Raw genomic sequence first — 14,468 nt, forward strand, 5'->3', positions numbered from 1 at the left:
ACCAGAGCAAGATCCGCTTGAGTCTACATATTTGATAGATACACCACGCGACGCAACTAGGGACGAAAGGCCTCAACACTCCGCTCATACGCGCAATGTGTGAATTCGGAATGCGATGTGATCTTGGATTTATCGGGACAGTGTTGTGATCGGGACGATTCCAGTCTTTCGCGGCTATCCAATCAATCAGAAACGACCCGATGACACGTACCTCAACCCTCCGAAGTCCGACAAGCGCGTACTGTGGAATGAATCGCGACCACCTCAGGGGACATTGTATCGCTCTTCCCCTGACGCACCTCTTTTCCTCCTCCATCTACCACCTCACTATACCGACACCTGGATGAGCTCTGCAGTCACCTCGTGAAGGCGCGGCACGTGGTGGGACGAATTCACTCGCCGGAGAAACCCTTTCTCCTTTCCGCCTCACTCCCCTCCACTTTCAGCCTAGCGCCAGGAGCTCACTTTGTTGGTGGGCATCAACAAATAAGCTTTCTAGCGTTCTCGGCGCGCCGCCTTGGTATATCTTCGACATCTGCTGTGCCTCCTCCCTTCACTCCTCTTCCTACCCACCCTCCGATTCAAGGCTCATCGGCATCGCGTTCGCTCAACCCCCGCCTGCGCTGTAGCGGCTGTGCCGCAAACATGTCGTCCGACAAGGAGAAGGAAAACAAGCTTGTGGCATCGCCTGCACCAGCGCCAGCATCTGCAAATGGCGAGGCCGTCACCCAAGCGTCAACGGCCAAAGATGTCAAGAAAGGCGATGTCGACGTTGTTTACCCCACGGGGCTCAAACTGGCGCTCATTATGACATCGATTTTCATTGGCATGTTTTTGGTGTCACTTGTACGTACACGTCCCTCGGGTCCTTCGCCTTCTCCTCATGAAACGAAGTGGTGGCATGAGACTCCACAGCTGACGGAATCAAAATCTAGGATCGTCTCATCATCTCAACCGCCATCCCGCAGATCACCAACGAATTCAACTCGGCCGACGATATTGGCTGGTATGGCACTGCCTACTTGATCACCAACTGCGCCTTTCAACTGGTGTTTGGGAAGGTCTACTCGGTCTTCAGCATAAAGGGCACTTTTCTAACGTCGATTTTATTGTTTGAGGTTGGCTCTGCCCTCTGCGGTGCCGCACCGAACTCGATCGCATTCATCATCGGTCGAGCAATCGCTGGCCTGGGATCGGGTGGTATTATGTCCGGAGTGGTACGTCCTCCATCCAAAGATCTTCGTCAAACCTTCTCACTCCATTACTCCAGATTGTAGTCATTGTCTACTCCCTCCCACTTCACAAACGTCCCAAGTATCAGGGCTTCTTTGGTGCAGTATTTGGCATCGCATCGGTGACGGGACCCCTTGTCGGTGGTGCCTTCACGACGCGCGTCACCTGGCGATGGTCCTTCTACATTAATCTGCCCATTGGAGCCGTGGTTGCCGTTGTCATCTTCTTCATGCTCAATATTCCCGACCGTCCGGACACCAAGAAGCCGCTCAAGGAGAAGCTGAAGCAGCTTAATGCGTTGGGCATGTTTGCTCTCGTTCCGGGCGTGGTTTGTTTGTGTCTGGCGCTGCAGTGGGGTGGGACTGCCTATGCCGTAAGTATTACGCTAAAGGCTGTAATTCCAGGTTTGGCGACCGTCTCGAGCTAACAGCGCCTAGTGGAGTGAGGGCAGGGTTGTGGCATTGCTTGTTCTTGGTCCCTTACTCTTAGTCGTTTTTGGTATAGTCCAAGTCTGGAAGCCGGAACAAGCAATTCTTAGGCCCCGTATCTTCATCCAGCGAAGCATTGCCTCCGGATTCTGGGTGAGCTCCTGCATCGGTGCCCACCAAACCATCTTCGGTATGTGTTTTTGAAACAGCATCGGCCGGTATACAAAAAGTGCTAAAAATCCTCATTAGTCTATTACCTACCGGTCTGGTTCCAAGCGATTGACGGCGTCAGCGCGGTAGCATCTGGTATCCGCCTGCTTCCTATGATCCTCCCGATCGTCATCGCATCCCTCATTGTCGGCCAGCTCGTCTCAAAAGTGGGCTACTACACACCATTCCTCATCTTTGGCGCCTGTCTTACTGCCATCGGCGCTGGCCTCCTTACGACACTCGACGTGAATACGTCCGAAGGCAAATGGATCGGATACCAAATCATCTACGGTCTGGGTCTCGGCTCCTGTTCCCAAGCACCCAACATGGCCGCGCAAACGGTCCTTCCCAAGCCCGACGTGGCCATTGGCGCCTCGCTCATGTTCTTCGGCCAGCAACTCTTCGGCGCCGTCTTCATCTCCGTCGGCCAAAACGTCTTCTTCAACCACCTCGCTACCAAGCTCATGGGGATCCCAGGCACCAACCCCCATGCGATTGAAGACACCGGTGCCACGGACCTGCTCAACCGCATCCCCGAGCAGTTCCGCGCCAGGGGTCTGCATGCCTACAACGACTCGTTGCGTGTCTGTTTCCAAGTCGGCGCGATAATGGCCTGTCTTTCCGTCCTCGGAGCTTTCACCATGGAGTGGCGCACCGTGAAGAAAAACCTTCCCCTGAAGAACGCGGACGGCAAGAAGGCCGCCGAAGAAGGAAAAGCGAACCCACCGGTAGAAAAGAACATCCCGAAAACAGAAGCTGGACCCATCAAGACAGAAGCCTCGCAAACCGAACAAGGCACCACTACATCCCCAGGTGCAATCGCCGATAAAGTCGGGACCACCCAAGGCGACTCTGCCGCGAAACCCGTCGCGGCGAGCGCGTCGGCCTAAGAGCCCGTCGCCCCGTCAAACGACACCTTATTAATCGAGCGTCGTTGAAGCGGGGAAGACGTTAAAAAAAAAAAAGAAAAGAGTTCTCTTCGGCGTGGGAGGACCAAATTGCCATTTGAAATCCCTTTTGTACTAATAGCGCGATATAGAAGCCGCAGAGAACACTCCACTCATAATGGTGCCTGTGTTATAATAATGCAGACTATACATTGAAATGAAAACAAAAGTAGCAATGGTGTGATTCTACTTATGGTGATGTATCTCGCTAATGCCTTTCTGATGTTAAGCTCCTGCGTGTGCAATATACACACTGGCTGGATGTTTGTTATACGGGAGCATCTTATGGAATACCAAGGATTCTATGAACTGATGCCGAGGTTATACATAGAATTCTCTCTAGTAAATGAAGTCGCATGGAAATGCTCTCAAAATAGGTAGCGTTCCGATCAGTTAATGCGTGTTTGTTTCTGACACGCTTAAACTCCCGCAACAGCTCTACATTGTTCACATTCTCAAGTAACAGCGCAACAAAAAAGTAACAGTGCAACAAAAGAAACACCTCGAGAGGGGAGAGCTTGCATTCCAGATGAAAGAGGCTCATTTCGTTACATCAATGATACCAAGAACAACAATACTGGCATCTCCCACCCTGCGTCCCCAGCAACCCACCGGAGCCCTTCTCAGATGGCAGAGACCCTTGCCAGATCTCAATAATACGGCCCCGCAACCCCTTTGACCTGCCTCCACGCCTCCTCAAACGCCTCCACCAGCTCCGCCGGCAGCGGCCCTTTCTCGAGATTCACCAGATTCTCCTCGAGCTGGGCGGCGCTGCTGGCGCCAATGATGACAGCATCCCCATGCTCCTTCCTCAAAGCACTGTGATGCATGACCCACCTCGACGCGGCCTCGGCGGTGCTCAGGCCCAACTTCTTGGCCACGGGCCGGATGACATCGAGGGCGGAGAAGTAGGCCTCGTTCCAGTAGCGGCCCCTGAAGTTCTTGCCCTGCATGCGGTTCGGATCGAAGCGGCTGCCGGGCTCGACCTCTGTGGTGTCGCGCTGGTACTTATCGGTGAGCATGCCGCCGGCCAGGGGGGAGAAGCAGTAGAAGGCTATGCCGTAGTGGCGGAGGCAGGGCAGGAGCTCGGGCTCGACGCTGCGCTGCAGGGCGTGGTAGCAGCCTTGGTAGACGTCGGGCCGCTTCCAGCCGTTTGCGATGCAGAGTTCGCTGATCTGGGCGACTTCCCAGGCGGTGTAGTTTGAGATGCCGAAGCGGGTGAAGTGGCCGGCCTGGTAGAGGTCGTTGACGGCCTTGAGGGTCACGGCGTAGGGAGTGTTGGGCTAGGTGAGGGATCAGCAATTGATTCCCGCGAAAGGTCAATCAATATATTGGGGAAGTGGTCGCCGTACATCAGGTGCGTGCAAGTACCAACAATCCAGCTTGTCGGTTTTCAATGCTACGAGACTCTCCTCCAAGCCCAACTTTAGTCCCTCAGGCTTGTGGGAGTAGGCCTTGGGGCCGAATTTGCGCGGGCTGAGCTTGGTGTCGATGAGGATACCGCGCTTCTTCAGGTCCAATTGGCCGAGATACTCCTCTGAGGAGCCTCCTGCGTAGATGCGTGCAGTGTCGATCTCGTTGTGGCCGTGGGCTTGAAGCACATCGAGCACGGCGGCGCAGTCCTTGAGATCGTGGATGCGGGCTTGTTCGGCACCTGCAGATTTGAGTACGTGGTCAGCGCCATTCATTGCGATATATCATGGGCAACCCGAGAAGGGAAGGGGATTGTCCTTGCCTTGTCGACCAAAAGTCATGGCGCCAAAGACGACCTTGAGGGCTGTCTTGGTAGCAGGCGAGTTGGTGGTGCCATTTCCATTGGCATTTCCATTGGCATGGCCATTGGTTCCATTTGTGGTGGAGCTGCTATCGTGAGCCATTGTTGGCGTGTGATTTCTACTCTGTGTTGTCGATGATCGATAAAGCCTCAGAGGAAACTGGACGAATAATCGTTGAGCGAAGCTATCGTGGCGTGCGGTGCTTGTTGTTTTATTCGTCCCTCACGCCGTTGATCTCGCGCCTCTCGCTTCCGAACAGTCGTTCTTGGCCCCATCCTGCCGATCAGAATGCCATAGTTTCTCACATGTGTGTGAGTGAGTGTGCTCTTTCGGATTGCGGGAGGTTTGCGCGCTGTTCCCATTCTTTCCGTTGATGGGGGCATGTTGCGATTCAGCTGCAGGTTGCCAACGTTCCGACACCCGATCTTGGCGAAGGTGTGCTTTTTCCCACCGATAGATACATGATACCGGAATACCTACCGGTGACCTACCTAGGTACCTAAAGTAGGTAGAGGTACGGAGTACGCGTCCGACCAACGAACCCACATGCAGGTTCGCTTACCGCGAAAATAACCCTACCGAGGTAGGATCATTCCCGAGACGGCCACGCGGCGGGTGTAATCCTTTCCAGCGAGCCTCCACCAAGCTTCCTTGGCGGATGCTTGTGCGTGGATCCGCCACCTCCTGCCCGATGCGGGCATTTCTGAATCCCTTTAATGCAACGATGTCACATTCGAGGAGGGCGTAGTCTACATGGCCAGAAGGGGATGTTCAACGATCGTGATCGCCCGGGCGTGTCGTCCGATACGTGCGTCCCCTTCGTATCGAACTGCAGAAAATGGCAATGGCCCTCTCGATACGAGCTGTTTGCCCTTGCATACACACGATACTAACCCTGAAACCATGAAACCATGTGCATGTCCGGATCGGGATAACACCACCATAACGCAATATGCATGTTCCGTATTCGAGCCGGTACTCCAAGGGCTGTGTTTCGCTACTTGGAGTAGTTTGTCGCCTAGTTGAACGCTAGCTCGAATAATAGCTCCGATGATTACTGATGCTGCTCCGTACATAGTGGGGGCGGGACCCCACTCTGTATACCATTTTAGGTGGTAGTTATACATTCCATATTACCGCTGGCTACGCTAGTCCCAACAAGGCTAATGACATCATCTAAGACGAACCTTCAAGGTTCCATCGCAACCTGGAATAATAAGTACCAAGTGAGGTCCGTTTGCCATTTCCATCTTATTTGGCCAATGGTCACGCCGTTTGCTCTTCAACGTATCCTTCTCTGCGTTCCACAATGCCTCCACATGCCTGATATCGAACCGCCAGCGCAGCCGTGGCATTGTCACAGGACCGCAGCTTGGTCACCACCACTAGCCCGCCCGACGCATCCCGCACGCTCTGGATCATTTCCACAAGCACGTCCAGCTCGAAGGCAGGCTGGTTGCAGAGTTGCAAGCGGGATAGGTCGCTCAGGCGGGCCATGGTCTCCCGTTCGGCCTCGACAGATCCAGGCTCTGGTAGAATGGGCGGTGCTAATAGCAGAGTCGCTGAAAGGTTGTCGCGGAGGACGGGTAAATGCGCGTGGAGCTCGGCAGTAATGTGCGCAGCGGAAGAGGCTGTGAGCGGGGGTAGGCGAAGTATGTAAACCGCGCCATCTTTAACGGTCTGAGGAGCGGCAGGCGACCGCGATTGGACTACGACTCGAGGATGCACGTATTCAGGTATGCTACTCGTATTTCGGATATCGTCGTCAGCGGTTCCGGACGCGACCAGTTGCACCATGAATTGGAGCGACGTATGATTTTCTGCGAGCGTGGTTGCCGCCTCGGTGGACTGTGCTGAGACCTGCGCGACAAGGTGGTTATTGTCCTGATTGCGCAAAGGAGGCTGCTGATGTACCGACTCACATCGACAATGCAGGCGTTGCCCAAACTGCGCCAATTGAGCCTACCAAGGATGCCAGGCAGATGGTCCTCAAAGTCGCCTACGCATCGACGATAGGCAGACCATTGGCGTTGTAATCTTGTCCGTTCTGCACAAGCCGATTCGAACGACTGAGAGCTCTTGAAGGCAATCGAGTAGGCACTGTCGCCAAGCTCCTCCTGAGGCTCGTTGCGGAGGGTCGACGTGGCCATGTGCAAGGCAGCGGGAGCGCTGGTCTCGGCCAGAAACATGGTCGCATCCAGGAAGGACAAGTTGGTGACAAAGGAAGCGGACAGGGGCGTGTGTGCTATCTGGCCCACGCTAGGCTCGCGGAGAAAGCCAACGGTGGCCGTCATGCGGATGACACGACGAAGCTGCGATTCTGGTACGACGGCCAAGTCGGCAACATCCTTCATGGAGATGGTACCGGTCAAGGGGATGCATGCCAGGACTTGGAATTCTCCCAACCATCGAAGGCAGGCTAGAAGTTGAATCTGTAAAAGGTTATCAACGGGTTCTAGGACCAGGCCGCCCACTCGACATTGCGAACCTGAGTGGCAAGCTGTTGGACGAAATCGGTGGGCTCGGCCAGGTGAGTTTTGATGCGGGTTGCAATGCTAAGTATACTGCGTCTGGCACGGTACGATTCAGCGTCGGCCAACTGGTCGAGGTTGTGGTCGTAGCCTTGGTCGCCCAGGGCCTTGACAGCAATGGCGAGGTCGTTCGTCCATGTTGCGATCTGGTTGAGAGTGGTGGTCATGGTAGGCGGCATCCGATCGGTCGTTCTGAACCAAGGCCTATTAATAACACAATTGCTGTGGTTGCAAACGTTCCTCGGGCATGGCGGGGAGCAAAGCATACTGTGTACTGTGTACGGTGTACTCTTGTAGGACGGAGCATGGGCCAGAGCTTGGAGAAGCTTGCCGCAGCTTAACGCTGCATGTGGCGTTGGTAGGCGTGCTCATTATAGGCTATCCTCGGGCGAGTCTGGAATTGTTGAAGTGCATAAAGATGGTGTAACGGATATGGATGCGCCGCTCGAGCAAAACGTCTGCGGGCAAAGTGTGTTGTACCGCAAGCGGTCGGCGATAGCCATCTCGAAGCCTGAGTATGGCTGCGGCATATACTTTACTTTGTTGGGTTGGGGCCCGTCCTGTCTGTCCAGTCTGCAGTGTGCCGGTTCTCCAAACCCTAAGTGCGCGGACTGCACGTTGCTGGAAATGAGGCACACGCGAGGCCTGCTTCGGGCCGTTATCCACGCAGATCGGCGATGGATACGGGATCGAGGGAGGGGAGCTGGCGATGGATGGGGGAAAGGGACCTCAGACATGCGTGCGCCGACCCATATTGAATCCATCACCGCAGCGTTGTCCAGGAACGGCTCAGCTCCGGGGTCGGCGGGAACTCGAGGGACTACCAGAGTACTCGGTAGATACCGTGAGTCTCCATTCGTCTCAGGCTCTCTCAGCGGAGTGCGACCCTCTATCGTGGAACTTTTTGTTGGAAGTCGAGTCGAGCGGTCTGTCCTGTCAACTGCAATGTTGGCCATGGGGGGCCCGAGTGTTGGGGTTTGCGCACGGGCCACATCTCCATCGCCCAGCTCCCCCCACACACCAGCCAGACGCTGAACGGTAACAACATCCACATCCAGTCCAACCACCACCACCAGACTCACCCTGACTCACCCTACACCGGTTTTCTTTCTCCCGCAAGGGCCGGGCCGGGTCTCGCTCCACCATCTCACCTTCTCTCGCTCCTCGCATCCACATACGCCATACAGTCCAGGCCCCTGATCGTCCATCCACGTCGTCTCTGCTTGCTCGTCAGTCTCGGAGTCTCCCGCCTCCCCACCATCAGATCGTCGTATTCCGCTTCGACGCAAATCATCCATCACCCCATCCATGCTAGTCCAGCGCGTACAATATATAGGACGGCGGTTATCACACCATGTGCGGCGACCTGGTGCCAGGACAGCCCGAAGTAGTAAATAGCTGAAGCTGAGGATTCAATCCCCCATGCACGCCGCATGGGCTTCTAGCTCCACCGACATGGTACCCGTGCCCTACACCGCTGTGCCCTCGAGGCTCGAGCACCCGGCCAGCGGATGCGGCACGATACAAAGCACTCTGCCCGCTGAGCTTGCCTGTGCTTGGTTCCGTTGGCATCTCTTGGCACTGTTGTCGACCATGCCCCTCGGGTCATATGTATTAAACGTCCCTCGTCCAGTACCGTTGACCTCGTTTCCATGGCTCGACAGCCAAACCGCTTCTCAATCGCACCACAGCTATTTCCATCCTTCAACCTTACCCCGTCGGGCGCATGACCATTCGTCTTGACCATCGCTTCCTGCTTCGCACTTCAAGTCCTATCCCTTCATCATGGCAAGCTCGCAATCGCAGAGACCCGGTCTACCTAGCCCCTCGGCTTCGAGGGACGGTTCCGCTCCTCTGCCCGATCGGCCCAAGCTACGCAACAGCTGTCATGCATGCGCCTCCTCCAAGCTGAAGTGCTCCCAAGAGAAGCCGACCTGCTCGCGGTGTGCAAAACGTAACCTCACCTGCGAGTACGTTCTCGCCAAACGAGGCGGCAGGAAACCAGGTTCTCGATCAAATACCACCGAGACCCGGAATAGTGATCGCTCGAGTGCTACGCCCGTACTCGGTCGCACCGAGGCTGTAAATCTGCCGTCCCAAGCCAACCCATTGGCACCCTCTCCGTCGAGCCAAAATACCGACGCCTTGCACTTGCCGGGACTGATGCATTCTTCGACCGAAGCGAGCGGCGTTGTGGATTCGGATAGGTTGCGTGGCTTCTTTAGCCCCATGGACCAGACGCTGTCAACGGCGTCGACTAGCGTCGAACCTGATCTCAATGACTTCTTCGTTTCGCCCTTATCCTTCCCGGCCGATTTCTCCGACAGCCTTCTCTTCAGGACAGGAGACCTGTTTTCAACGGGCATGAGCTCAGGCAGTACGAGTAGCGGTTCAGAAGCGCTTTCGGCCGCGTTTCCTGGTTTTGAAGACGCCGTCTCCGATCTCTTCTCGCCCTTCGTTCCCAGTTCGACTCCTGAAAACTGGTCCTCTCCAGGCAAAGAGCGCCTGGCTTACCAAGAGACGTTTGGAGCCGGGCTCTCCTGCACATGCCTCGCCCAGGCGCTCGGGCTCATGAAACAGCTCTTCCCCCCTTCCCCTGCCAGGAGATGGTCAAGCCAAGATCTCGGTCGAACCTTCTCCGCGAGCCCCACCACCCAGGCTGTGATAGCCCAGAACGAGACCACCATCGAGGCATTGGGCGCCATGCTTTCATGCTCCTGCTCACATGACGACTACCTACTAGCAGTCATGTCGCTCATCATCTTCAAGGTACTAGGCTGGTATGTAGCCGTCGCCCGCAAAGCGCCAGGCTTGCAGAGTTCAACCACTGGTGCCTCGGGAAGCTCCTCCCCACCGGATCCAGCCATGCCAATCACCACCATGGCAGCGTTTTGCCTGGATGGTGCGGACTCTGCGCGCATGACAGCGCAGCTTGTTCTCAACGAGCTTCATCGCGTCCGACGCCTGGTTGACCAGTTGTCAGCCAAGCTCAAGGCGCGGGCATCGAAATCCGAGACGGAGACGGTCGAGTCGCCGGATTTGCATGGCGACACGGTGCTGCCGCTCTCAGCAGGAATGTATGAGCAGTTGGAGGTTGACCTAAGGACCAGGCTCAAAGCTGTTTCATGGGAAATGATTGATAGATTGAGGAAGCTATGACTAAGTAAACGCGAAGGACGTTCAACGATTCCCCATGGAGTGCGCCCAATTCCACCTGTGGAGCGCGTACCCACGTGTATCGATATCACCCGAATACAGATGAGGATAGCAATCAATAGCATTTCTCGGAGATGCGTATTCGTGCTCCCGAGCGATGATTTTTGAGCACGCTATAACGTTTATGAGACGCCCTGGCCATTTCCGAAAGAAGCCTGGTCCCCTGATGTCATCAGATCCGCCGAGACGCCGTCCCGTCCCATCTCGACAGGGCCTGCGTTCCTTGCAGCAGAAATCCACGACGCCTCCCACGCCTCCCACGCCCCCAACGCCTCGAAAACGCCTCTAGGCTCCGCCGCCACACTGCAAGTGAATATCCCCGCTCTTACTTTATTGCAGAGGCCCTCTCTTGCCCGTGGGTTTCCATCCTTGAAGCTCGCAAGCATCTCTGACCGCCTCTGTCGCCCTTCGTTCTGCCTCCGCGTTCAACGAATTGTCCGTCTCAACGAGCCATCGCTTATACACCCCAGCCTTCGTTTCGTACCGAGAACTTATTCGCCTGTTAATAATTCAGCATGGTACTCATCGAAGGCCAGGAGTACCTCTGCGAGGAGGAAAAGCGCCTGAAGCAGGACCGGGAGCGCACCGCTTACTGGAAGCGGTGGGGATCCTATGTCGCCGAAAGGCAATGGGCTACAGGTCAATACTTTCCACCCCGAACGTGTCTGTACATTGCTGACCTCTCTCCAGTGCGCGAAGACTACTCGTAAGTTTCTTCGTCACTCCATTCGCATCCCGACGCTGACCAACCTCATAGCCACGACGGAGACGCCTGGAGCCGTACGCTTCCCCCTCTATAGTGTGACAAATCACACTGACCTATGCGTAGACTTCACCCATGACATGGCACGGAAACGAGCCTTCCGTTGGGGCGAAGATGGCATCGCTGGCGTGTCCGACAACCATGGATTCCAGAACATTGCGTTTGCCTTTTGGAACGAGAAAGAGTATGTGCGGCAATAACAACTGGAAAGAAGACATTCTAATCGGCTTCAGCGACTTTCTGAAAGAGAGGTTGTTTGGTTTGTCGAATCCGCAGGGTAACCATGGCGAATCGATCAAGGAATGCCACTTCCATTTGGACAACACCCCCACTGTATGCGCTAACCACCGACTGAACTTTCCATGCTGATCCAAATAGCACTCCTATATGAAATACCTCTACAAGTACCCTCAGCGCAAGTTCCCCTACGAAGACCTAATCGAGACCAACGCGAAGCGGAGTAAGCTTGAGAGAGAGTACAACCTGATTGATACGGGTGTTTTCGCCGAAGACAGGTACTGGGACATCTTCATCGAAATTGCGAAAGAGGCGGATGACCCTGAGGAGCTGCTCTTCCGAGTTACAGCATACAACCGCGGCCCTGAAGCCGCTCCCCTACACATCGTGCCTCACGTTTGGTTCCGCAATACTTGGGCTTGGGGCCGCGAGGATCTCAAGAAGAAGCCTTCGATACGCAAGATAGGGCCTACGACAGCACATACGAAACATTACAAACTGGGCGAGCGTTACTTCCAGCTGTCCCCTTCTCCGGGAACCGGCCCTAGCGGCGAAGACGTTCAGCCGACGCTCCTGTTCACGGAAAATGAGACCAACTACAAAGCCATCTGGGATGGGGACAACAGAACTAAATACGTAAAGGATGGGATTCATCGCCGCATTGTGGATGAGGAAAAGGGAGCCGTGAATCCTGAAGGATATGGCACCAAGGCTGCTGCTTGGTTTGCTTTTGACGAGGGAGAGGGTGTTCCGCCGGGCGAGTGTGCTGTCGTGCGCTTCAGACTGTCGAGGAGATATGAAGGGTACCTTGATGAGGAGCTTTTCGACGAGATTATCGAGCAGCGTCGCGCCGAGGCCGATGAGTTCTACTGGAGGATAAGCCCTCTCCCTATCGCTGACGACCTCCGCAACGTCCAACGCCAGGCCTTCGCCGGTATGCTCTGGTGCAAGCAGTACTACCACTTCATCTGGGATCATTGGGCGAATGGTGACCCCGGAATGCCCCCTCCCCCACCGAGCCGCAAGGAGATCCGAAACAAGGAGTGGAAGCACATGTATCTCGATGATGTTCTCTCGATGCCCGACTCTTGGGAATATCCGTTCTTTGCGGCGTGGGACAGTGCATTCCACTGCATTCCTTTAGCGATGATCGACCCAGACTACGCCAAGAAGCAGCTCGATATCTTCACCCGCGAGTGGTACATGCATCCGAATGGACAGCTCCCCGCTTATGAATGGAACTTTGGGGATGTGAACCCGCCGGTCCATGCCTGGGCACTTTTCCGAGTGTTCAAGATGGAGCGGAAGATGTACGGCCGGGAAGATTGGGATACTCTTGAGCGAGTGTTCCAGAAGTTGCTGCTCAACTTCACTTGGTGGGTGAATCGAAAAGACGCGAGTGGCCAAAACATCTTCGAAGGCGGCTTCCTGGGGCTTGACAATATCGGTGTCTTCAACAGATCCGAGCCCCTGCCTACTGGAGGTGTACTGGAGCAAGCTGACAGCACGGGGTGGATGGGATTCTACTGTCTCAACATGCTTAATATCTGCTTGGCGCTCTCTACCCGGCGTCGTATCTACGAGGATATGGCCTCGAAGTTCTTTGAACACTTCATTCTCATTAGCGACGCAATGCAGTATCGCACTGGCTCCGAATCGAAGCCCCTCTGGAACGAGGAAGACGGATTCTACTATGATGCCATCTCTTGGGGGGGCCCATGGAGTCACCAAATGCCAGTTCGATCACTTGTCGGGTTGATTCCGCTGTTTGCTACGCTGACGCTGGAGCCCGAGGTCATAGACAAGTTCAAGGATTTCAAGAAGAGGCTGAATTGGTTTATCCAGAACAAGAGCGATACCGCGGAACGCAATATCGCGTCCATGAAGAAGCGAGGGAAGGGCGACCGCCTTCTTCTCTCCTTGGTCAGCGAAGACCGCTTGAAGCGCATTCTCCAAAGAATGTTGGACGAGAACGAGTTCCTTGCAGACCATGGCATTCGCTCGCTATCCAGATACCATAAAGACCACCCATACTCGATGGACGTGAATGGCCAAACCTTCCAGGTCAGCTACATTTCCGGAGATTCGGACAGCGGACTATTTGGTGGTAACAGCAACTGGCGCGGACCCATCTGGATTTGTGTCAACTTCCTTCTCATCGAGGCCCTTCAGAGATTCCACCTTTACTATGGACAAGATCTCAAAGTCGAATGCCCCACTGGTTCCGGCGATTATATGCATTTGGGCCATGTGGCCGAGGAGTTACAGCATCGTCTACAGCATCTGTTTGCGCGTGGCGATGATGGTCGTCGTGCTATCAACGGTGAGAATGAGACGCTTGATTATGACTCGAATTGGAAGGATTATCTATGGTTCTACGAGTTCTTCGATGGAGACAGTGGTCGTGGGTTGGGCGCGAGCCATCAGTGCGGTTGGACCGGTCTGATTGCCAAGATGATTCACGATACTGGGTACGTTGACACTCATCAGCCTGCTCAAGACAGAAATTCCTAATACCCATCTAGCATGACATGCCGCCTCCCGCAAACCCCGCGCACCCCCACCAGCGCCGCAGCCCACTACTTCGATGACATCTTCACAGACACCGGGCGCCCCAAGAAGCCTCACCATCTCCGCCGCTCCTCGACCGCTCGTTCAATAGGACAACGCAGCGACTGGGACGTAGGAGACGAGGAGGAGACTACGGGGCCGCTGAACCGCCAGAACTCGGTGGGGTACTTGAATGCGGAGGCAATGCAGCAGAAGGCGGAGATGGATCAGCATGTGGCACATTATGTTAGCGATCAGTTGGAGAGGTTGAGGATGAGCAACTATGGCGATGGGGATGTGGATTGTGGGGAGTTCGAGACGAGTTTGGATATGGCGGATAGTGGGAGAAACTGGGAAAAGAAAAATGGACGGAGCGGGTATTTCGATTGATTAGAGCATACCGAAATGGTTTTTCTTATGTTTGACTGGCCATGTTTTCCAGATGTTTTGGAAATACATAAAGCGTCAGAGGCTCTGATCATAGATTATCGCTACATCATATCCAGCGGAATATTAGACTTCATTTGGCGATCCTACATCTTCTTCAGTTTGAATTGTAAACTTCTAACCAGTAAGGG

At 54.9% G+C, this 14,468-nt stretch overlaps 7 protein-coding genes across 7 annotated transcripts; 5 read left to right on the forward strand and 2 right to left on the reverse strand.

Annotated features, from left to right (window-relative positions):
• Positions 1-481: 481 nt before the first annotated feature.
• Positions 482-2,978, forward strand: EI97DRAFT_197008 (MFS general substrate transporter). The gene is made up of 5 exons (XM_033793650.1): positions 482-846; positions 936-1,217; positions 1,271-1,606; positions 1,671-1,851; positions 1,911-2,978. The coding sequence occupies exons 1-5, from the start codon at positions 646-648 to the stop codon at positions 2,759-2,761; spliced, it is 1,851 nt and encodes a 616-aa protein (XP_033650364.1). The 5' UTR covers positions 482-645; the 3' UTR covers positions 2,762-2,978.
• Positions 2,979-3,152: 174 nt separating this feature from the next.
• Positions 3,153-5,162, reverse strand: EI97DRAFT_405471 (aflatoxin b1-aldehyde reductase). Its single transcript, XM_033796562.1, has 3 exons — positions 4,554-5,162; positions 4,171-4,472; positions 3,153-4,101 (listed from the first exon to the last, which is right to left on the reverse strand). Exons 1-3 carry the CDS (start codon positions 4,693-4,695, stop codon positions 3,469-3,471), a joined length of 1,077 nt encoding a protein of 358 aa, XP_033650365.1. The 5' UTR covers positions 4,696-5,162; the 3' UTR covers positions 3,153-3,468.
• Positions 5,163-5,253: 91 nt separating this feature from the next.
• On the forward strand, positions 5,254-5,739 carry EI97DRAFT_197214 (uncharacterized protein). The gene has a single exon (XM_033793653.1). The coding sequence runs from the start codon at positions 5,347-5,349 to the stop codon at positions 5,617-5,619; it is 273 nt and encodes a 90-aa protein (XP_033650366.1). The 5' UTR covers positions 5,254-5,346; the 3' UTR covers positions 5,620-5,739.
• Positions 5,740-5,859: 120 nt separating this feature from the next.
• On the reverse strand, positions 5,860-7,291 carry EI97DRAFT_384916 (O-methyltransferase family protein; the record flags this gene model as incomplete). The annotated part of the gene is made up of 3 exons (XM_033795995.1): positions 5,860-6,453; positions 6,516-7,025; positions 7,082-7,291. 3 exons carry the CDS (start codon positions 7,289-7,291, stop codon positions 5,860-5,862), a joined length of 1,314 nt encoding a protein of 437 aa, XP_033650367.1.
• EI97DRAFT_197212 (uncharacterized protein) lies at positions 7,252-8,315 on the forward strand. Its single transcript, XM_033793652.1, has one exon. The coding sequence runs from the start codon at positions 7,557-7,559 to the stop codon at positions 8,157-8,159; it is 603 nt and encodes a 200-aa protein (XP_033650368.1). The 5' UTR covers positions 7,252-7,556; the 3' UTR covers positions 8,160-8,315.
• A 487-nt stretch (positions 8,316-8,802) lies between these two features.
• Positions 8,803-10,372, forward strand: EI97DRAFT_197193 (uncharacterized protein). The gene has a single exon (XM_033793651.1). The coding sequence runs from the start codon at positions 8,910-8,912 to the stop codon at positions 10,281-10,283; it is 1,374 nt and encodes a 457-aa protein (XP_033650369.1). The 5' UTR covers positions 8,803-8,909; the 3' UTR covers positions 10,284-10,372.
• Positions 10,373-10,571: 199 nt separating this feature from the next.
• Positions 10,572-14,426, forward strand: EI97DRAFT_436604 (uncharacterized protein). The gene is made up of 8 exons (XM_033799148.1): positions 10,572-10,649; positions 10,811-10,979; positions 11,031-11,046; positions 11,098-11,120; positions 11,170-11,287; positions 11,337-11,436; positions 11,482-13,811; positions 13,866-14,426. The coding sequence occupies exons 2-8, from the start codon at positions 10,856-10,858 to the stop codon at positions 14,278-14,280; spliced, it is 3,126 nt and encodes a 1,041-aa protein (XP_033650370.1). The 5' UTR covers positions 10,572-10,649; positions 10,811-10,855; the 3' UTR covers positions 14,281-14,426.
• Positions 14,427-14,468: the final 42 nt, after the last annotated feature.

The sequence above is a fragment of the Westerdykella ornata genome, assembly GCF_010094085.1.
Source record: "Westerdykella ornata strain CBS 379.55 unplaced genomic scaffold EI97scaffold_33, whole genome shotgun sequence".
NCBI lineage: Eukaryota > Fungi > Ascomycota > Dothideomycetes > Pleosporales > Sporormiaceae > Westerdykella > Westerdykella ornata.